The sequence below is a fragment of the Gekko japonicus genome, unplaced genomic scaffold (assembly GCF_001447785.1).
Source record: "Gekko japonicus isolate JY-2015 unplaced genomic scaffold, Gekko_japonicus_V1.1 scaffold651, whole genome shotgun sequence".
Classification (NCBI taxonomy): domain Eukaryota; kingdom Metazoa; phylum Chordata; class Lepidosauria; order Squamata; family Gekkonidae; genus Gekko; species Gekko japonicus.
In genome coordinates this window covers 637,355-661,295 of record NW_015161970.1, presented here as the reverse complement: position 1 = coordinate 661,295, position 23,941 = coordinate 637,355, and the positions used below count along the sequence as shown (strand labels likewise).

The 23,941-nt window shown below is 47.0% G+C and overlaps 1 protein-coding gene across 1 annotated transcript in view; it reads right to left on the bottom strand.

Annotated features, from left to right (window-relative positions):
- IPCEF1 (interaction protein for cytohesin exchange factors 1) overlaps positions 1 to 23,941 on the bottom strand; it is a 73,326-nt gene that overhangs the window by 16,140 nt on the left and 33,245 nt on the right. The window contains 1 exon segment of the mRNA XM_015429662.1: positions 16,911 to 17,283. Within this exon segment, the coding sequence (XP_015285148.1) occupies positions 16,911 to 17,283 (373 nt within the window).

The following is a 23,941-nucleotide window of genomic DNA, read 5'->3' as shown; positions in this document are numbered from 1 at the left end:
AAAACATACACACATAAAAACGCTGTAACATATCAAGTAATAAGAGCAACGATTCTTTATGGCGTAACTTAGGTAACAGTTTGGAAGTCTCCATTTCTGCAGATCTAACCTCAGCTCTAGATGACATGCCGTGTGAGGGCTTGTCTTTGAAGATGATCTGGGTTTTTCAGCTGGTGCAAAACATGGTGGCTAGAGAGCCCAGGTATCCTGCTTCAGTGGGAGACCTCCTGCTTCCAGCCTCCCAGTGCTGTCCAGTGCAGCAGCAGGAGAAAAACAGAGGGGGAGTCGATGATACTCTAGGATTCCAGCCGTACTGTATGGTAAAGTCATCAAGTTTTGGTGGATTCCTAGAGTGTTGCCCTTTCACACTGATGTCACTTCTAGGCTTGCCAAGTCCCCCCGGGGGGGCGGGGAAACCCCCGCCCCAGAGGCCCGTTTCCCGCCGCCGCCGGATCGGGCCCCGGGGGGAACTCCACCCCGACGTGCACGTCACCAGAAAGTGACGCGACCACGCTGGGCATGCTGGGGGCGGGGCCACAGTCATCCGAGGGAAAACTCTATTGTTTTCCCTCGGATGGTCGTGGCCCCGCCCCCAGCGTTCCCAGCGTCATCACGTCACTTCCTGGTGACGTGGATGTGGTGCGCGCCCACGCACCGGAATCTACACGGGAGTCCCCCACTCCGGTACAAGGTGAGACTTGGCAACCCTAGTCACTTCGGTGTACTCTTATGGACTGAATGTTCCCACCCCCTAAAATTGCCATCAGTTTAGCTGGCAACCTTAGCCATGGCCCATTTGGTATAAGCCTCTGCCCACCAGCTGTGAAATCCCTCCCAATGGCTGCCTCTATGTTTACTGGTACAATTTAAGGTGCTAGACCTGACCTTCAAAGCCCTTCATGACCTGGGCTCATATTAGGGTTGCCAGGTCCCTATCTCTTTCCAGCGGGGGCGAAGCTCCTGGTCTGGGACTTTTGCTCACGTGTGTAGCACATGTGCACCATGATGATGTCACCCAAAAGTGATGTCACCATGCTATGCATGTCACCGGGGAAAGCTCTAGCATTTGCTAGAGTGTCCCCCTGACAATGTGCCCGGTGCAATGACATCACCTCCGAGTGATGTCATCGTGCCGGGCATGTTGGCCCGATCCAGTTACCTTGGGGGCAGAGTTCCCCACACTGGCCAGATACAGGCTGGTGGGTTGGGAGCCTCTAGAGCGGGCAAACCCCTGCCCCCCTGGGGGATCTGGCAGCCCTAGCTCATATTCTTGAAGGCCCTGATTTCCTAAGTAGAGCCATGATGCAGATATGCTTTTCACAAAAAGATCTCATAATAGACCCCGTGCTCTCAAGGACATTGTCTGTGGTAGCCCAGATCTGGACCTTTCTGTTCTTCTACTATGGTCATGGAATAGTCTGCAGGCTTTCTGGTTGGACTGCCAAGAGATAATTATTTAAAAGGCTTAACAGTTTAAACTAACTATCTTTTTAATGATCTGTTTTTTACTGTATTTCAGATCATTTAATATCATTTATGTATTTTATTTATTGTTGTCACCCACATTGCATCCTGACCGTGGCAAGAGAAAGGTGAGGTTTTATTTATTTATTTATTTATTTATTTATCACATTTATACCCCGCTCTCCCCACAATGCAGGCTCGAGTATAGGTATACATGTGGCCTAAATAAATAAAATAATGTGTTTTGTAAATTAGCTGTAATGAACGATTAAAGGCAATAGAGACAAACAAGAAGAGAGTTCCTCATCAAAATATGAAGGTTCTCAAGAACAGGAAAGGAGCTGAAATGATAAAGGTGAGAAGAACAGTTTGTATAATCAGAGAGGGTTTTTAATGACTGAATGGGAAAACATTCAGAACGCACCTATTAGAGGAAGTTATGAATTGTTCCCTTAGGCACTAACAGAGAAATCAAAGGCCTGGAGAGGTGTAGACAAATTATGCACAAAGAGAAACCAGGGACTCAAATCAGACATACCTCCCGCAAATAATATATCACACCTGAAACACAAACAGATGTCCTTGAACTCTTGAAGTGCAGAATCTGGCCTTTGAATTTCTCTCTAATGCTGTCTATCAGGAACAGTCTGTGTACCCAGAGTGGAGCTTTTAAGGATGGCACTCAGGGAAAGTGATTGATTTTCCACACAACTATGTGAAGTCCTGTTGCCCTAGAGCTCTGGCAATACAAGAAACAGTGTGAACGAGTTTGTGCACACATGTATTCATAACCTTTACAGGAGCAGATTGATTTTGTTCTATGGATGTTCATTGGCACTGATTAATGTTCACTTTTTTACTTCCTGCTGTCATCTCCACTTTTGGGACAGATGATGAGAGACTCCTCTTTGGTAAATAATGGAGGAAATAATATAGAAATCATACTTTAAAAAAATACCTAAAATCACTGGTTGTTCTGGTCCAGCAAGGTGAAAAGATGGCCTGTGTATTCTCCAGTTCATTCTTTATAGTCATTGTTGCCGGCTTAGAAGTTTCTTTCTAGGGTGGTTACCAAATTTCACCCCAAGCAGAATTTAGTAACAGTAGCAAATAATAGAAAACAGGAAGAACCAAAAGCAGAAATTTGGGAAAGACTTGCCCCAAATGTGCCATGGTTCTGTCTGGTCTCCTAGCACCAAGGTTTGTGGTCTCCATGGCCCAGCACTAGGGGTGCCAGCTCTGGACTGGAAAATTCCTGGAGGTTTCAGGGGTAGAGCCTGGGGAGAGCAGAGTTTGGGGAGGGGAGGGACCTCAGCAGGGTGTGCCATAGAGCCCACCCTCCAGAGCAGCCATTTTCTCCGGAGGAAGTGATCCTGGTTGTTTGGAAAGCAATTGTAATAGTGAGAGATTAGGGCTGCCAGGTCCTCTTGTCGGTGCAGCAGAGGGATTGCGGGGCACTCCAGGGAGTGGGCAGAGATGTCACATGACTTCCCCGATGTGATGACGTCACTTGGAAGTGCCATCACTGTGCTGGGGATGTCACAAGGGGATGCTCTGGTATTTGGGTGAAATTCTATGGATTTTTCACCTATATTTTGAGACTACGAGGGAAGCCCGTTGCAGAGAGAAGGCAACGAGCGCTAGAAAGACAGGGAGGCCCCAGGGGCTGACAACCTCGTGGGCGGTGAAGGGGCTGGGGCGCCCGTCTCATCAGAGGAAAGTGAGGCCCATCCCCCCGTCTCTCTGCCCTCCCCATACCACTGGGCCCTGCTGCATCCAGCGGCCTCCAGGTGTCAGAACCCATAGCCAACAATGTAGTACACGCTTTCAGGAAAGGTAATACTTTTATTGAAGAGCTATAGATGCGTTAACATAGTCACTGTTAAGAATGGCAGGTTCCCCTTGAACATAATAAGATATAGGGTATTCATATCCCCCCCCCCCCCCTGCGCTGGCCAATTAGGCACCCTCCTGCGCGTGGGATAAAGCGAGCAAACGGTTTCTAGCCGAAGTTGGGAACTCGCCTTCTCCCACGGCTCCCTGGAAAAAAGCAGACAACACAACTCCCACCTGCCCATTGTTACCGATAAGCACAGAAAGGAATGCAATAGCAATTATACTGACTGCCTGATCATTCCAACCCCTATGGCAGCATAACTGACACCAGGCCGCCTCGACGGCTCTTTGTCCCAGTGATGCGCCAGCCCCCCCGTCTGCTCGCAGGCTGGCCGCCAAGTCAGCTGGGGGTGACGAAGACCGGCACAGGGGTGGGAGGAAGGGGCTTGGCCAAGCATCCAGCCACCAGACCGCACACTCTGTCCAGCAGCTCCGTGCATACTGAAGGCAAGCTGGTGGCCGGGGCTTGTGTGGGCGGGACCCCGGAATGCAGCCAGGCAACGCAGGCAGCGCCTTTGGAATGGCAGTTCAGGCGGCCAACTGATTTTGGTGTGAATAGAACTTTGCCACCCCAAATCGCTTTTATTAATAAGGAGAGATAATGCTGGGCATATTAAAATTGGCAACCAGCTTCAGGATGATCATGGGAACTGCAGCATCAACAATAAAACACATGGGATTCACTGCCACAGGAGGTGGTGGCGGCTACAAGCATGGACAGCTTCAAGAGGGAATTGGATAAACATATGGAGCAGAGGTCCATCAGTGGCTATTAGCCACAAGGTATAGAGAGGAACTCTCAGTCTGGGGCAAGTGATGCTCTGTATTCTTGGTGCTTAGTGGGGGTCAGTAGTGGGAGGGCTTCTAGTGTTCTGGCCCCACTGCTGGACCTCCTGATGGCACCTGGTAGTTTGGCCCATCCAGTGGCCTGATCCAACATTGGCTTCTTATGGGAACAGGTCTATCCTGGCACATATTAGTTCTGTAACATCTCTGTTACTTGCAATATAAGCAAAGGTTTACTCTGGAGAAGCCAGGAAACTGCATGCAGCACAGAGAGAGTGGAGAAATACCCCCTATGTGACAGAACAAAGGGGATTCAACAACTTCACTGATTCATCAAAGCCTGTGTTGTATAATGGTTGGAATATCAGACTAGGATCAAGGATGTCCAGTTCTGAATCCCCACTCTGCCATGGAAGGCTGCTGGCTGACTTTGGGCCAGTCATGCACTCTCAGGCAGACCTACCTCACAGGGTTGTTGTGAGTGTAAAATGGAACGGAAGAAGATGATGTAAGCCACTTCACTTTAGGTTCCCCGCTGGAGGCATAGGCAGCACCATCAGGGAGGATGGAAAATATCCCCTCCCTTACAAAACAAAGGAGGTTTAAGAACCTCACTGAGCTATCACAGCCAGTGTGGTGTAGTGGTTCGAGTGCCTGACTAGGATCTATGAGACCCCAGTTCAAAACCCACTTGGCCATGGAAGCTTTCTGGGTGACCTTGGGCCAGATTTCTGTTTCTCAGCCTTTCCTGTGAAAAAAAGACCAACCACTTCATAGCCTTCCTAATACAGATGAAACAACAATCCTAAAGCACATTATATACTGAGAGTACTGTAGAAGTAGCTATTATTAATAATGAAAGCAGCCCAGAACTATTTGCTTTTGGAACATTGTTCTGTAAAGAGTTATAACACATCCAGGAAGCATATGAGAAAGTGTGTTCAGGATTGCAAGTGACTAAAAAGGAACCAGTTCTGGAAACTAGATCCTGTGTTTAAAATAAAGAAACCTATATCTCCAGCACTGCTGGATCAGAAAAGCAGCCTGACAGTATTCTACCTGGATAACTTCACAAGGGGAACTTTGATCACTCTGGAAGATATAAAGTAACCTTTAAAAAACCCTGTTTCAGTTCTCAACTTCTCTTTTATAATGTCATTTGCAAGAGTAGTTAAAGGATGAGCTACCAAACTCCACGTGTCAAGCAGAGTATCCTTCCCCCACTCTGAGCAATAGTGCCTGCATGCCCACTAGCTGTTAAATAGCAGACCTACTTCCTAGTGACATTTAAAGCCCTGTGGCGGAGTTAACAGGCTAACAAACTGGAATTAAATGTTCAGTTCCCATCAAATGTGTGATTGTGGTCACATGGTGATAGTACAATAGGGGTGTGCAACGTCTTAGCAATAGAAGCCATCTTTTAAATGTGTAGTTAGATTTGAGCCCAGTAGCATCTTGGGAAAGACTAAAGGTCAAAGAAGATGGGGACGGCAAAGGATGAGATGGCTGGACAGTGTCAGCGACGCAGTGAACATGAAATTGAGCCAACTTCAGAGGACAGCGGAAGACAGGAGGGCCTGGCGGGAGCTGGTCCATGGGGTCGTGAAGAGTCGGACTCGACTGTGCGACTGAACAACAACAAGCATCTTGGAGACCAAAAAGATTGGGGGGGGGGTAACGAGCTTTTGAGACCCAGAGCTCCTGTTGTCAGATTGGTGTGTGTGTAAAGTGTCATCTAATTGCAGGTGACTTATGGTGATCTCAGCAAGGGGCCTTCAAGGCAAGTGAGAAGGCAGAGGTGGCTTGCCATGGCCTTCCTCTTCAGAGTCTTCCTTGGTGGTCCCCCATCCAAGTACTGACCTCGTTTAGCTTCCAAAATCTGATGGGACCAGTCTACAACATGCTGCCTTCCCTCCCCTTTGTCAGATATGTGCATACATATTTTAGTGGATATATTTGCACAATGTGGTTTTCAAGGCAAGAGATGCTTAAAAGAGCCAGTTTGGTGTAGTGGTTAAGTGTGCGGACTCTAATCTGGGAGAACCGGGTTTGATTCCCCACTCCTCCACTTGCACCTGCTGATGTGACCTTGGGTCAGTCACAAGCTCTGGCACAGCTGTCCTTGAAAAAGAGCAGTTTGTGTCAGAGTTCTCTCAGCCCCACCCACCTCACAGGGTGTCTGTTGTGGGGAGGGGAAGAGAAAGGAGTTTGTAAGCCGCTCTGAGACACCTTTGGGTAGTGAAGGGCGGGGTATAAATCCAATCTCTTCTTCTTCTTCTTCTTCTTCTTATTCAAAAGTGGTTTGCCATTGCCTGCCCTTGTATAGCAACCCTGGTATTTCTTGGTGGTCTCTCATCCAGATACTAACCACGGCCAACCCTGCTTAGCTTTTGAGTTCTGAAGAGATCGAGTTAGCCTGGGCTTTCCGGAGCATGTGGTGTAGATGTAGACTGTGTTCAGGTCCCCACTCTGGTCATGAAACTCTCTGGGTGACCTTATACCTGTTGCTCTGTCTCAGCTAAGGCTCCCTCACAGGCTCCAACCTGCTAAGATCCAACCTGCCAGCTTGAGTACTTTGCAGGGAGGACAGGATATAAATACGAGAGTATTTGAATTGGATTTGGGATGCAGAATTCGGTATCCTGATATTTTCACGGTTTGAGGTTGCTAGTTAAGGCTGTGGATATATTGTTTATCATCTGGCCACCACCTGATGAATTCTCTGAAGTGGACAGTGGGCACTTCCAGTGGATAGCGGAGGGACTTCCATGGGCCCTTCCCCACAACCAGAAAAAGAAGAATGCAAATGAGTAATCCTCCAGCTCCTTTGGACTGTAGACTATTTGCATTAGAGAACTTCAATACAAATGGGAGGCAGGGTGAGTAACAAAATACTTTCTCAGTCCCCAAACCACCTTTTAGAGAAGAAAGTACTTGTCACTGATCTCTACATATATTTAGAGCTCGGGATTGGTTTGGGCAGCTGGAGTGATGGGGGAGCCCATTCCACAGCCTCATGGTGGATAGGCCCTGGCACCTAGGGCTGCCTACCCCAAACTGACAAATTCCTGGAAATTGGAGCCCAGAGATGGAGGGGTTTGGTGATGGGAGGGAGCTAGGGTTGGCAACCTCCAGGTGTGGCCTGGAGATCTCCCAGTTACAACTGCTCTCCAGACAACAGAGAAAATGGCTGCTTTGAGGGGGAGATTCTATGGCTTCATATCCTGCTGAGCCCATTCCCAAACGCAGCCTTTCCTAACCTCTGACACCTCCTCCCTCAGTCTCGAGGAATTTACAGATTTGGACTTGGCAACCCTCAAGGACGCTCAGCGGGGGTGTGATGCAATAGATTCGATCTTCTAAAGTAGCCATTGTCTCCAGTGGAGCTAATCTCCATCGTCTGAGGATTAGTTGTGATTCCAGAAGATCTCAAGACCCCACCTGGAGGTTGGCAGCCAACATAGCGCCCAATGCACTTTTCAGTCTGCATCACATTATGTGACCTGCCTAAAAATTAAGATGCTCCAGTTCAGAAAGCCTCTTCTTTCCAAAGTCAGGTTACAAAGGAGAGAGTCTTTTTCTGCACATTGGTGACCCGTTTATGAAACTCCCTCCCCGTTGAGGTTTGCCAGGTGCCTCGGCTGGTGAGTTTTAGGTGTCAGCAGGGCTATATTTGGGCAGGAACGCACAGGAACGGAGTTTTGGCTGGCTCCCAAGTTGGTCATGCCCAGCAAGAACTCATTAGCATAATAGGCCACACCCAAAAGCAGAAACTCATTAGGATTGGCTACATTAGGGGTGTGTGGCTTAACATGCAAAGGAGTTCCTGCTACAAAAAAAGCCCTGGGTTTTGACAACAAACAAGGTAACCAGAATAACAAGCAAGAGGTGGGTGTGGCTGGATAACCACACTTCTGGTAACATGGGGTGTGTGGCCTAATGTGCTAATGAGCTGTGCTGTCAGGGGTGTGGCCTAATATGCTAATGAGTTCCTGCTTTTGGTTGTGGCCTATTATGCTAATGAGTTCCTGCTGGGCTTTTTCTACAAAAAGAGCCGTGGGTGCAGAGGTCATTTCGGGGGGGAATGCGGGGGAACACAGTTCCCCCGGGTGAGGTGCAGGGGGCGGGGCACATGACAAAGCCCCGCCCCCCCTGCACCAGTTGCCCTGAGCTCCCCTGGGGGGTGATGCCCAGAGATCCTCTGGGTCTTTGGCATTGCTCATAGAAGGCTGCCGCACAAGAAAAATATATGCCCCACAAACCAAACAGTCCTGGCTACGGGCCTGTATCAGAATAAGATGTATAGTTAAAAGCTCTAATGCCTGATGCCTGTTGAGCATCTGTAAATATCAGATAAAGCTTAGCGGAAGGAAATGACAGCTCAAGTGCTTAGACAATGCTATTTAGTGCTTCTGGAGCGCACCAAAGAGCCTTGCTCCACCGTGTAACCACCCTGACTTCCCTGGAGACCCAAAGAAGGAAGGGTTGTTGGGGACCCAAAGAAGGAAGAGCGAAGAACTGCTATCTGACCACAACCAATTCAATAATTCTCTCAGATCCAGGATTCCCACATGTCCATATGCTTCTAGAGCTTCGAAGAATTTATTCCCAAACATGGCTACTCCCCTTGGATTCAAAGAAAGAACAACAGAAAATAGACCAAAGGAACATTTCAGGTCCATTCTTTTCCTGACCTAGTGTTTAAGAATGGCTTTAGAGTCTCTTTCTGAAACACAAAAATTTGCACTCAGGACATTGTGCAAAATTCCATGCTCCACAGAGGCACAAACAATAATCAGGCTGTCTCTCATCCTATTCAGAACAAGCCCTTTAAATGGAATTAATTTATTGAATGTTCCTTGCAGGTCTGATATAAATCCACATTTAAAATCAGGTTCATTCCCCAATAGGGTTGCCAACCCCCCCGGTTTGCCAGGGGTCCCCCGTTTTGGGGGGGTTTCTACCCGCCACCGGCCAGAGGGCCGGCGGGGGAAACCCCACTCCCCACCCCCAAAGTAGCCCCACCCCCAACACCCACAGCCACCCATCTCTCTCCCTTTAAGGGTGTGCAACCCGTGTTTCATCCCAAGCGCGAACTCCACAAGCTTGCAGGGAAAAGCCAGCTTCGTTCTTAAAAGGGAAACACAGCTTCTCTTAAAGGGGAAATGCCGGCTGCTGGCTACTTTAAGTGCAGGGAACTGCTATTTCTGGAGATCCGGCGCACGGTGGGGGGGGGCAGACATCCCCAACGTGACCCCATCATGTTGGGGATGCCCCACCCCTTCCAGGAACACCCCCAAAGTCCCCCACTGGGGGTGGAAGATGGACTTGGCAACCCTATTCCCCAATACCCACACTTCTAGGCCCTATTGTTCCTGCAAAGGGAGCTTTGACTCTCAAAAGCTTATAACCCCAAAATCTTGTTTGTCTCCAAGGGGCTACTGGACTTGAATTTAGTTCTTCTACTGCAGCCAGAAGTGCAATGGGACCCAGAGCCACACCCCTCTGCAGGTTCCCTCAGAATGGAAGCTCTCAGGCTCAAGTACACTCAGACAGAGATAAAGACGATTCAGAGGTTTAGTTCTGTACATTATGAAAATGAAGAGGCCTTGCCCAATCCTTAGAAAAATATCCACAGATCCAACACTAAGCCATTTAACATAGCTCAAGATGGTAGCTGTGTTAGTCTGTAGCAGAAGAAAAGAGCAAGAGTCCAGTAGCAACTTAAAGACTAACAAAATATGTGGCCGGGTATGAGCTTTTGTGAAGAAGAAGGGATTGGATTTAGATTCCACCCTTCACTTGAAGTCTCAGAGTGGCTTACAATCTCCTTCCCTCCTCTCCCCACAACAGACACCCTGTGAGGTAGGTGGGGTTGAGAGAGCGCTGAGAGAACTGCTCTTGAGAGAACAGCTCTGAGAGAACTCTGACTGACCCAAGGTCACACAGCTGGCTGCATGTGGAGGAGTGGGGAATCAAACCCTACTGCCATAAATTTTACTGCATTTATTGAAATTGTATACTGTTTTAGAGGTTATTAAAATTGTATTTTATGGTTTGATGTTACCCGCTCTGAGCCAGCTTTGGGGAGAGTGGCTACTATAATTTAGATAAATAAATAAACCTGGTTCTCCAGATTAGAGTCTTCAGTTCTTAACCACTACAGCAAACTGGCCAGGGGTGGGGCCACACAGATAACATTTAGTCAGCTGGAAAGGGTGGCCATTTCTATGCCATATATCCCAGCTGCATGAAGACCTGTAAAGGAACAGAGTCTCCCCTTTAAAGATAGGCATCTGGGGCTTGCATAACTAAGGCTGCCAACATTGCCTTGGCAAATGCTAGGAGATTTTTGAGGGCTGTGCTGGGTGAATGGAATTTGCGGAAGATGTCACATCACTTCTGAAAGATGACCTAGGAATTTCACTGAATCTCTATCATACAAAGCACAGAGACATGGGGAAATTCCTAGAGCATCACTATGGAGGCCATTTTCTGGCTATTTTTCTTAATTTCTGAAGGGTGAGGGATTGGGAGTGAAGTAGGGTTTTACCCCCTGCAGGCAGAAAAATGGCAAGATGAATGCAGATTTAATCTAAACCTAGTGCTCCATCCACTGTACCAGTGAGGAGTCATATATTAACTGTATTAGAAGAAAAGATGCCTGAGGCACTATCCAAAAATATTGTGGCTGATGCTTGGTTTTGGCTACACCCTGCTTCAAGGGGCTAGAGGCATGGCTTTTGTACCATTAATAGATACGTAAGAGGCTCTGCTTCTTTGATCATTGCAGGATGATGAAATCCACCAAATTCATCTCCTCTATGTAGCTCTCATAGGTTCAGGAGCCCTGTCCTCATTTGCATGCAACTGTTTTATTTCATCAGGTCCTGCAGCTTTGTCATGCATACACCCCACCCCTGAAATACCCTCATTTTAATTTGCTCGTCTCCTCTCTTTGGCTTTCCTTCATTCAATGCTCTTGCCATCCCAGTGACATAATACAAGGATTATGGATACATTAGCCAGATGTACGGCTTTGCCAAGGACTGTTAAGGATGCGGCCATGTATTACTCCATGGAAATGTCTGGCCAAGATCCAGAGGTCATTTCAGAGGGGATCTCGGGGGATCGCAGTTCCCCCGGGTGAGGTACGGGGGGCGGGGCACATGACGAAGCCCCGCCCCCTGCTTCCAGCCGCCCCGCTTCCGGCCCTCATTCAGCCAGGAGGAGGCAGGAGAAGAGGGAGGGTAAGTTGCTTCCTCCCTGCCTCTCCCCACCCCTGCCTGCCTGGGGCCAGGGAGGGCCTTCGCGGGGCTTCCTTGCACTCCCGCCGGCCTTGCAGGTCCACCGCCGGGGCCCTCATGGGGCTCGGCAATGGAGCTGCAAGGCCGTCGGTGGCGGCCGGGACCGTTGGGGGCGGGGTATGTGGCCTTATGACACACTTCCAGTGATGTCAGTGGGTGTGGCCTTATGACACACTTCCGGTGATGTCAGGGGGTGTGGCATATGCTAATGAGTTATGCTAATTAGTTCCCCTAGCTCTTTTTCTACGAAATGACCCCTGCCAAGATCCTTCTGTCAAGTAAATGTGAAAAATGTGATTAGGAGTTTCTACAGTTATTCCTATTATTTATTTTATTTATTTATTTATTTATTCAACTTGATATACCGCCCTAACCCCCGTAGGGGTCTCTGGCCGGTTTTACATGGAGGGTGCTAGTCACAATTTTAACCCTAACTAAGGCCACATTTTCCACGGGGAATGGGACAGCCTACCCCCAGGTGGAGGTAGATGTCTCTTTTATTCCGGTCTAGCTGGCTTTTTTCCCGGCGGTATCGAGCTGTTGTTCTTCTGGCGCATTTTTTGTGATCCGGCGCGCCGGCGACATCCTCCTCAGGTCCCGGCTATGTCCCTTTGGCTCCGCTGCGCCCTCGGGTGACGTCACCACGCGCCTCCTGCAGTACGACAGTCGCCTGTTGCTCCCGCTGCCAGCCACCAGGGATCTCTCCTTCCGGCCTGCTGCTCACCGCTCACTGCTGCCACGTCGCCTTGCTTCCACTGCCAGTACTCCGCCATCGCTGCCGTCTCCATCGCTATTGCCGTCGCCTCCACACGCCTCGCCAGAGGAGGGTGCCCCCCACCCTTCTAAGGGTGGGTACCCATTTATCTACTTGCATGGATGTTACATCTGCTTTCGAACTGCTGGGCTTAGGCTTCTCTATAGGGCAAACCGCTATTACAGGCTTAGGCTTCTCTATTGACTGAGTTAAGGCAAAGTCTAGAAGAATCATTAGAGGATCAGATAAACTGTCTTGCCTACATTCGGCCAATAAACTCCAACAGGTCCATAAATGCCACAGGAAGGAGGATGTTATTGCTGGGGGGGGGGGTGATCATAACATAAATAAAGTCCCATTCTGTTGCAGCCGTGTTTCATTTTCTACAGCTTCCTTTTTTTGCCTTCTGTTATCATCAGGCATGTCGCCCCAACAACTGCCAAAGGAAATAAAAATGACAACAGCCAGCTGCTGTTTGTGTCTAACTGCCCTACGACTTGCAAGAGAAGCCTCTGGACCGAGAGCACGTAGTCAAAGCCCCTGTTTATAGGCTTGGGCTCAAATGACACATTACATGGAATTATGTGATACCCACCCACACACCCACACCCACACCCACACAAACACAATTATTTTTCCAAAAGCCAAATTCAGCTTCAATGGTACACCAAGCAGGGGGGGGGGGGGTTTTTTTAACTTCTTCCTCTCTGGCTGTTTGTTTGCTTTGCATCAAAAAGGACTGGGTCAAACTGCTTTTCAACTAAAAACCCAAGATGGCTTACCAAGCAATAAAGCACAATAAAATCAATAAAAGCCAGTAGAAGATAATAAATATAAATATATATTAAAAAAATTAAAATGAAGTAAAAATCAATAGTGCTACTCTCCGCAACACACAATTTCTTTCTTGATCAAATTCAAAGGTGGGTAATCGGGGCAATAGCCCCCCCCCCGGTTCCCACTACACAAACCTGTGCTATGGCTGTGTCCTAGAAGACAACTCTCTGGGCCAAGCTCAAATCTTGAACCAAAAGAGCCATGAATGACAGCATAAACATAGACAAAATAAAACCAATGGTTTCTTTATCCCTATTCTGTAAATTCCACAGTTCCGTTTATATACCTTCTAGAAGTCTTTCCGTCCATATGACTGCTAGCAATCTTTTTGGACATATAGGGTATGGTTCTCTACCTTTTGGAAACATATTTATATTCCAATTGCTATTATCAAATGGCCAAATGTCATTTCCTCATTACAGATTTACCATCCTTTTTCTAATTCACAAGGGATCATACAACAGAGATGATTCCCATTTAGGCAGGCAGTCAAATGTTTGCTCAAGACATGCAACAGATTGAAGTGGTAATGGACTGTGACACTTCAGACTCTTCAGGAGAGGTATTACAGTTTTCAAAGTCCCCCCATATTAATTGTTACCTATAAATTGTAAAACACACAAAGTGCTAGCCTAGAACATTGCTGTATGGAGGAGTTATGCTCCCCTATGCTCCCCAATCCAGGAGCTGGGCTGATGTGAATCTCTTCCTCAAGAACTACTGGAAGAAAATATAGTCTTGGAGTCACAGAACAGCAAGGAACACTAGAAGGTCAGATGCAGAGATGAGCTGTTATAGTCACTGTCTTGTTTTCTGACTGTGTACATGTTGTCATGGACATCAGGTTTAGTCTGCCTCATTTTCATTGCCATCACCAGGGCTATTTTTGGACAGAAACGCACAGGAATGGAGTTCCGGCTGGCTTCAGAGCTAAAACCTCTGCGTGTGTGGCTACAGAGGGAAGGCCTGGAGAGCGACCCCCCCAGCAACTCCGAAGTGGGGGGCCAGGGGGGCCCCTGGAAGGATTGGGGAGGCATTTAAGGGCCAGCTTGCCAGGCATCCCGCAGCCGTGGGGCACCTGGGCAAGTCAAGGGAAGATATGGGGTGTGGCCTAATAAGCTAATGAACTGTGCTGTTGGGGGTATGGCCTAATATGCTAATGAATTTGTGCTGTTGGGTGTGGCCTATTATGCTAATAAGTTCCTGCTGGGCTGTTTCTACAAAAAGAGCCCTGGCCATCACTGATTGGGAACGGGTTGTTCATTTTATCCCATGTATAGGACATTTAAGTTATATAAAAACTGATCCCCAGATCATTGGGAAGTATGTTAATTTGATACAAGGAAAGAGAAATTGGTGCAAACCAGAAAGAAGATACTCAAACAAAACTGTAATGGGGCAGCCAGTGCGGTGTAGTCAATGTCTAGGGCCAGGATCTGGGCAACACAGGTTTGAATCCTCACTATTGCTTGCTGAGTGACCTTGGGCCAGTCACACACATTCAGCCTAACCTACCTCACAGGGGTGCTATGAGAATAAAATGGAAGAGAACAATGTAAACTGCTTTGGGTCAGGAGAAAGCCTGATTGTAAACGAAGTAAATAAATAAACCTTGCAGATTCATCCTTGACTGAGTAACTTTGAGTAACTTGTAAGGTGATGCACATTGCGACATAGGCTGATGGGGTCTGAACTTGCTGAGATGGAGAGGGGAAAAGATCTTGGGGTCATAGTGGATATCTTGATGAGAGTGTCAACCCAGTGTGCTGCAGCCAGTGTTCCCTCTAAGCTGAGTTAGTGTGAGGTAGCTCACAGTTTTTTAGCCTCTGGCACAAACATTTTTGTCTTTGCTCAGGAAGGATGGCTCCAGAGCAGACTAATTTATGCAGGAGCCAAATCGCTTGCTCACAACTTTAATGCCAGTAGCTCACAAAGTAGAATTTTTGCTCACAAGACTCCACAGTTTAGGGGGAGCATTGGCTGCAGCAGTGAAAAAGGCAAACTCTGTGTTAGGGATTATTAGGAAAGGTAAAGGTAAAGGTAAAGGTTCCCTTGCTCGAAAGCCAGTCGAATCCGACTCTAGGGTTGCGGGTGCTCATCCCCGTTTCAAAGCCGAAGAGCCAGCGCTGTCCGAAGACGTTTCCGTGGTCATGTGGCCGGCATGACTAAACACCAAGGTGCACGGAACGCTGTTACCTTCCCACCGAAGTGGTACCTATTTATCTACTTGCAATTTCTTGCTTTCGAACTGCTAGGTTGGCAGGAGATTAGGAAAGGTACTGAGAATAAAATGGCTGATATTGTAATGCCTCTGTATAGATCTATGGTGCAGCCTCAATTGGAATACCGTCTACAGTTCTGGTCACTGTATCTCAAAAAGGACACTGCATAGCTGGAAAAAGTTCAGAGAAGGACAACTAAGATGTTTAGGGGGTTGGAGAACCTTCTTTGTGAGGAAAGGCTGAAGAGTCTGGGACTTTTCAGTTAAGAAAAGAGACAGCTAAGGGGGGACATGGTAGAGGGTTATAAAATTATTCATGGGGGGGAGAGAGTTGACAGTGAAATTTTTCTTCCTCTCCCAAATTACTAGAATTCAAGTGGATCCAATGAAGCTGATGGGCAGTAGGTTCAGGGTGAACAAAAGGAAATACTACATTACACTGAGAGAGATTAAAATGTGGAGCTTGCTGCCAGAGGATGTAGTGATGGCCACAGGAATAAACAGCTTCAAAAGGAGATTAGATAGATTCATGGAGGATAAGTCTACCAATAGCTACTAACCATGGTGACTGAGGGGAACCTCCACATTCAGAGGCATTAATCCTCTAAATCCCAGAGCTAGGAGGCAACATCAGATGATGGCCTCAGCCTCTATGCCATGTTGTTCACTGTCCAGCGGTTGGCCTCTGTATGAGACAGGATGCTGGACTAGATGGACCACTGGTCTGATCCAGCAGGGCTCTTACGTTCTTATGAGATCATTACAATAAAGTGTTACGAAAACCTTTCTTAAAATACCAGTCATTCTAATTTAGCTATTTTTATCAACTTAATATGAAATTCTTGACGCAAGTGTAGAACATCCCAAAGCAGTGTCACCAAAATTCATCATAACGTAAACACATAATACAAAGCTTAAACATATGAACTTTTGTAATCATGTCAAAAAGATTATTTACTAGTAGCAATTTTCATAGGTGTGCTATGAGAAGGCCTAGTTTAGGTGTTCTAGAATCTTCCTTGCAGATTATCCACAGGGATCAAGGACATGGGGTGGAAATAATACCTGACCTGGCATAGCCATAGTGATAAGTGCCATTTCCCAGTTGTGAACTATATATCAAGTGTTTTGTATTGCATTGGTCCACTAATCTACCTAGCACAGTTTTGTCTACTGTGGCTTGCAACCAGTGATCCAGGATTATCTCCTCATTGGTCTTTACCAGCTCTGCCACCTGAGACCCTTTTCATTAGACCTGCCAGGTATAGAACCTTGGCTCTTCTGCATACAAAACATGAGCTCTGTTATATTGCTATGGCCTTGCATGTGATTCACATGAGGGGGTGTGAATAAAAGAGCTGGCACATTACTAAACAATGCCTAAATATCCTTGACAGCAATCCAAACTTTGTTTATTTGTAAGTATTGTTATTTCAAAATAGAACATGAGGGTTGCTTATTTACATCCACAGCTTTGCAGGTGCTGGGTAATTTCTCAAATGGCATATTCAAGTGGATGTGCTTGATGCAAGGACAGCCACTATGTAATCTTTCTGCACACCAAAGTATACTGAAATAAGATCTCACAGATAAAGCAGGATAAGTACTGTCATATGACCAACAGATCTCCTTCTCCATGGCTTACCTTTAGGTTGAGCTTTCAGTGCTGTTTTTCCAGGCTCAGCTATGTTATCCCTGTCCCCATCTAATGCAGGTGCACCTTTGCTTAAAGAGTTCTGAAAGCTGTTCTCCGGTTCCACAATACCACTTTCCACTGTTTTGTTACAGTCTGTCATTATCAGGCAATCAGGATCTTTAGAGTCATAAGTGACAGCTGAAGATGGATTGTCTACTTCTTCCACAGTGGAAGAGCTGTTAACAAAGTCAAGCCATGACTGTCTCTCTGGATGCAATGCTTTGGACAATGAAGAAGAAGAAAAGCCTCGTAACTTCCTACTGCTTTCAGGGGAGGATAAAGAACTGGATACATGGGATGATGAGGAAGGCTCTTGCTGGACCTGTTTTCCAGAGTAAGACAAGGAAAGAAAAATGAGTCAAGTCATAAGGTAGCCCTGCAAATCAAATCACACTCAGGACACTGCCTTACCCAGTTTTTTCTGACCTACCCCAACCAGGTGGCAGACCTCTGTGGCCAAATACAATACCCAGTAAAACTGCTTGTCTTGGCTGCTTACAGGAACTCAGACTGATAGTACTAGTGGCCTAAGGCAAGCTGTTGGCAGGTAAACTTAGGCCCCAGTCACACGGGAGGTTTAGGGCCGGAAGAGGGCCGGATCGGGGGCGCAGCAAACAAGCGCAATCCCACCGCAACATCTGGGAAGCGTTGCACACCCGTCCCTGATCCGGTCCTTCAGGCCGAAAATCCGTAGTTAAAAGAAACCACCTACAGAGGTGGACTTACCAGAAAGGCCGCATCAAGCGTGGCCGTGGGATCGCCGGCACGTCCTTTTGCCGGCGCATCCGAGGCTCCTGGCCAAACTGTGCATGCGCACACATGTGCAGCCGGCTGTCTTGGTCTCCGGTCGGTGGCTTCCTCCCCAGCATCTGATCGTGCCGGGGAGCAACGGCGTGGCGGCTCAGGGGATCTATGCGATCCCGCCGCCGTGTGTTTCTTTTGGTGCGGCTCTGAATAGCCGCACTTTGCCCGTGTTTTTTTTCTGCCGTGTGGCAGGGACCCTAGTAGATTCTGCCTCAGTTCCACAATGCCCCCTTTCCGTAAGACCACTTCAAAAAGTGTAAACATCAGTGAAGTAAATAACAGAACAAAATCTGAGTCCAGTGGCACTTTTAAGATCAACAAAATTTTATTCAAGGCATAAGCTTTTGTGTGCATGCACACATCTTCCAATAATAATGATGGAAATGCTGGGGAGGGGGTACACAAGCATTTTCTCTTTAAAACAGTTCCCAAGAGAGGCAACATAAAAATTCTAAATAAATAAAATGATCTAGGCTTTCAGTGTAGCAACGTTCCATATCACAAAGCAAAACAAAAAAAAAAGATTGGAAGTGAAGTGCTTTGTCTTGGATGAATTTATTTCTTGAAGGGATATAACCTTACCATGTTAACAGATAGAGCATTTCCATGCAACAATAAATTTCCAAGCATGAATAATACAACATGCAGATGTTTGCCTCAGTAAACAAAATGCTTTCCTTGGGAGATTAATTAGTCTTTAGGGACCATTTCAAACAGCAATTGTAAACATGATATACCTTGACAGCCCATCTAGGAATTCCTATGAAAACAGGACTGTTTTTTGAAGCAAATAGGGAGGAGTTTGCAAGGGAGCTTTGTTGTTCAGGTTTAAGAGAAAGATGTTATTCCCCCCCCTCCAAACCCTAATTTCCACTTGTTTTCTCAAACCATCTGGTTGGTGGTTAAGCAAAGAAAATCACATGGTCTACCCTCAGAAATTATTATCCAGCAAAACAGACTATTAACCCTTGAGATACTTCCTCTGTCAGTGTCTCTGCACATTTGAAAGAAAAAGGAACATTTGGAAGAGCAACAAGCAGGGGAAAGCAAAAGGCATAATCAAGTTGACAGATAATTCTAAAAGGTGCTCTCAGCAGCCCTTGCTTTGCCTTTCCTTTGGCTTGCTCAGGACCTAAGGCCTCAGGACAAAATCTGGCCACTTGGAGTGCATCAGTGGCTCCCATGGATGCAATGGTGGGGCAAGACAGATATATGGAGGGAGTGGTGGCTACAACAGAGTGATTTGTTACCAAGATAGGTGGGGGCCTTGGCCTAACAACTGTATCTCTCCATCCCTTCTCTCAACGTGGCCTTGCCATAAACGCAGATGCTGGGAAGGATGTTCAAGGATGAGAGCAAAAGAACGGACAAAAATAAATCTTCTTGAATGTGCATTGGGAACAAGCCGGATGAAACTATTTGACTATGCACAGTTATGAGTCATGTAGCAAAGCAATTTATACCAACTTGACAAAAGGAGGTCAGTCTCCATTCCAGCACCGCGTGGCCAGCAATAATAATTCACAACCTTAGTGATGGGGGAGGGGAGAATAAATGTTAATAATGTAAGTTTGCAATCCTGTATGAATGTTGGATTACGTGTAAGGCCCACTGACCAATGGGATTTACCTAGCGTTGCCAGCCTCCAGGTGGGGCCTGGGAATCTCCTGCTTTTGCAAGTGATCTCCAGCTGACAGAGATCAGCTCCCCTGGAGAAAATGGCTGCTTTGAAGGGGGGACTCTATGGCATTGTACCATGCTGAGGCCCCTCCCCTCCCCAAACCCCGCCCTCTCCTGGATCCATCCCCAAAGTCTCCAGGTATTTTCCAACCCAGACCTGGCAACCCTAGATTTACTTCTGAGTAAGTTTGCACCAGATCAGACTGCTTCACTCACTGTTGATATGAGATTTTGAATGTCCTTTTTGATTATGTTTGTAATTTCTCATTTTTTGTTACTGCGTGGATTGTTATTTTTATGGCTATTCTAGGGTGCACTTTAAGCTTCCATATGGACAATGTAAGGGAGCATATCTTAGCTATCCTGGCTTGCCATGCTGGAGAGGCTGGAGTTCGGCCTCTCGAAGTGCAATCCTAAAAGCAATTTCCTGGGAGTAACCCTTATTGAATAGTCCTGGGTAGGATTCTGAGTCATCCTAGTTAGGATGACACTAGGGTTGCCAAGTGTAAATTCCTCCAGAGCAGGGGACTCCTGTCCGGTGTCTGGAGCCACACGCACGTCACCCGGAAGTGACATGATGACGCTGGGCACGCTGGGGGCGGGGCCACGACCATCCGAGGGAAAACCATAGAGTTTTCCCTCAGATGACCGTGGCCCCACCCCCAGCGTGCCCAGCATGGTCGTGTCACTTCCGGGTGATGCGCACGTCAGGGTGGGGTTCCCCCCGGGGCCCGATCCGCCGGCGGTGGGGAACAGGCCTCTGGGGTGGGGGTTTCCCCGCCCCCCGGGGGACTTGGCAAGCCTAGATGATACTGTTGCCAACGTTTCCCTTTCAAGCCAATCCAGTTGGGCCGAAGGGCTGACAACCTCCAGGTAGGGTCTGGAGGTCTCCCAGAATTACAACTGACCTCCAGGCTACAGAGATCAGTTCCCCTGGAGAAAATGGCTGCTTTGGCGGATGGGATCTAGGCATTCTGCCTCTCCCCAAACCCTGCTCTTCCCCAGGATCCACCCCAAATCACCAGGAATTTCCCAACCTGGAGTTGGCAACCCTATCCTGTTGCTTGCAGCCAGTTCACCTCAAGGTTTCATCTGGGTGTCTCTTGGTGGTTACAATGTAGTTACCAGCTTATTATGCACCAAACATTTGCCCTCTTCTTCATCATACTTAGTAGTATAACAGTCTTCAAGCAAAACAAATAAACAGCAGCCAGCTTGGGTTAATTCTGGCACACCTGAGCTACAAGCCACTCACTGGAACTCAAAAACTGAGGCATTTTATTTAATTATTACCAGTGGTCCAGCATAAACTCTTGCACTCTGATGCTTACAATGTTTACAGCATATCTGACTCTTCATTTTTGTAGTGCATACAAAATCATTCATGTTATGCTACTGTAATTCGTTTTATGTGCCAGTGGTTTTTTTCCTCCTCTCACTTCCCCCAGAATTTAAGGAGGATAGAATGAGTAGTGATTACCTTATCTTGCTGAAACAGAAAGGAAAATTTAGGAGAGGATATTGGTGGCAGCATGACCCACTATCCAAACAATATAAAACCAAAATTAGCATTAGCAAAATCTGTCCCAACAGACAGCTCCTGCACAAGCTAAGCTATTCCCTCCCTACCAACAACACCCTGTCTACCAACTTCTTAGTTAGATCGCTAGCCCTTAAGTATGTGTCTTAGGAAAAGCTGCTGAATACTGCCTTGGGCTTACCAGAGCAAATGAGCTGTCTCACAGGATAAGAAAACCAAAAATATATTAAATGGTTTGGCTCACAAGGGTTACAAGATATCATGAAATTCCAGAGTGCTCATTGCCTTGGTATGAATAGCACTAAAGCATATTCAGGACATAATAGAAGCAACCGAAGCAATTGTGGACTTTCAAATTTCATGGGAGATTCTCTTTTGAGTGGAATTAAGCCACTGTCCAGCAGAGACTCTATGACCACATGCTGAGGGTCTGTTCCCTTCATACACACACACACACACACACACACACAAACATACAAACACACACAAACAAACAGAATAACTAAGGCGCCTGTCACACGGGCAGGAAACTGCAGAGGAGAAGTGTGGCTGTTTGCCCCGGGGCAAACTAACATGCAGTAAAGCGATCAGACCTACTGTGGAGGTTCTGTGGAGGTACTGTGGAGGTTCCATGGCTCTATGACCACATGCTGAGGGTCTGTTCCCTTCATACACACACACACACACACACACACACAAACATACAAACACACACAAACAAACAGAATAACTAAGTAGGCTATCCAGAAATATCTTAGTCACTTCTTTGGACTGGTATCTAAACATTTCTTGCCCTTCAGCTTTGAAAGTGGGAAGGGGGGTCATGACTTAGTGGTAGAGCATCTACTTTGCTCAAAAAAAACCTAGCTTCAAGAAATGGGAGGAGAAGGAGAGTTGGATTTATACCCCACCCTTCATTCGGAGTCTCAGAGAGGCTTACAATTTCTTTCCCTTCCTCTCCCCACAACAGATACCGCTATGAGAGAACAGCTCTGAGAGAACTGTGACTGACCCAAGGTAACCCAGCTGGCTGCATGTGGAGAAGCGGGGGATCAAAGTCGCTTTCTCCAGATTAGAGTCTACCACTCTTAACCACTACACCAAACTGCCTTTAACAGTTTTTGAGAAATTGTCATTGTGTCCTATGGGGTGTTTATCTAAATTATATGATCTGTTTCTAGAGCACAAATGCAGAAATCCTAAAACACTGGCAAACAACTGGAACAATAACTAAGACAATTTATGATAGCTCTACCATTAAAAAAAATCATCTTTGGACCCTACTGTCCTGGCCAACTACCACCCAGTATTGAATCTTTCCTTTCTGGGCAAGGTAGTCGAGAGAGCGGCAGCCAAGCAACTCCAGGCTTTCTTGGATCCATTCCAGTACAAGTGGACTCCCTGGCCACAGGACTGAGATGGCGCTGGTTGCCCTCACAGATGACCTCTGGAGACACCTGGACCGAAGTGGGTCAGCACTGTTGCTTCTTGACCTTGCAGCAGCATTCGACACAGTCGATCATGACCTCCTGACCCACTGCCTCACTGACACTGGGATATGGGGGACCGCTTTGCAATGGCTATCCTACTTCCTCCAGGATCGGGGACAGAGGGTGGTGCTCAGGGAGAGGATTTCACCCCAACACCCACTGGTAAGTGGTGTCCCTCAGGGGGCAGTCCTCTCCCCGGTGTTGTTACATGCACCCCCTCACCCAGCTACTCCCAAATGTACCTGTTGATGGACAGCCGGCCAGACTTGGCACTGGAGGCCATAACTGGTTGGTTACAGCAAGGCCGGCTGAAATTAAATCCATCCAAGATGGAGGTCCTGTTCCTGAGCTGCAGGGGTGGGAAGAGATCTGGGAATTCGCCTCCCAGCCCTTGGTGGGGCACCATAATGTCAGTGCTGAGGGTGAAGAGGTTAGGAATTTAGAAGTAATACTGGATGTCTCATTAACTATGGAGGGCCAGATCACCAATGTTGCCAAATCAGCCTTTTACCACCTCCGGCTGGTTCGGCAACTAGTTCCCTACTTCTCTCCTCAGGACTTGGCTACAGTGATTCATGCAATGGTCACTTCCAGGTTAGACTACTGTAACTCACTCTCAAGTCTTTTTATTTATCTTTTGAACTATGCTGAAGAGCTCCCAGGGTAGTACCAGGCGATAATTCTTAACTTAATCACCATATCACAGTTTGTCTTTGCAAAATACTGGGAAATACCGGTAAGTTCAGGTCCCCAAGAAAGTGAATTGTTGGAGAAAGTTTAGGGACTGTATGTATTACTGATTTGCAAAAAAACCCAGGATATAACACACTGCTTTGCAAAAGGAACAGAATATAACACAATTAGATACATATGTCAGAGTACCCCACCCTTGGGATGAAGTGTGATTATATTACTGAGTTATGCCAAGTGGTATGAATAACTTTAAAAAATAAATAATGTTTTACACTGAAGAACCATTCAAGACTTCATATTTACTGCAATCTTTATACATGCACACATACGCCAGGACCCATGAGAAACTCATAGGGAAATTCCCGCATTGGTCTCTGCTTTGTCCTCTGTGGAAGGACTATCGAGGGTTAATGCCTCAACGAGTCCGAGAACCTTTGAGTGACAGGCTGTTCAAACAGAATTCTGTGGAAAGCGTCAGTTAAGAAATGACAGTTGGGAACTGTTGAAGAAGAGACAATTTAGCACTGATTGAGGATTGGTAAGGAGGCGAAGGGGAGTGAGAGGATCACAAAAGATCTCCATTCAAGCCAAGAAGGGACAGAGGTTCTAGTCAAGAGAAATAATCCCTACCCAGTGAAAAGGGAGGTAGCTCTAAAGAGAGGAGTGATCCCTTGGTCTGTATATATATCGCTTCTCGGCCTTTTGGCTAAGATCAAGTGTAGTGTATATACAGGGGTTATTTCGTAGAAAAAGAGCTAGGGGAACTCATTAGC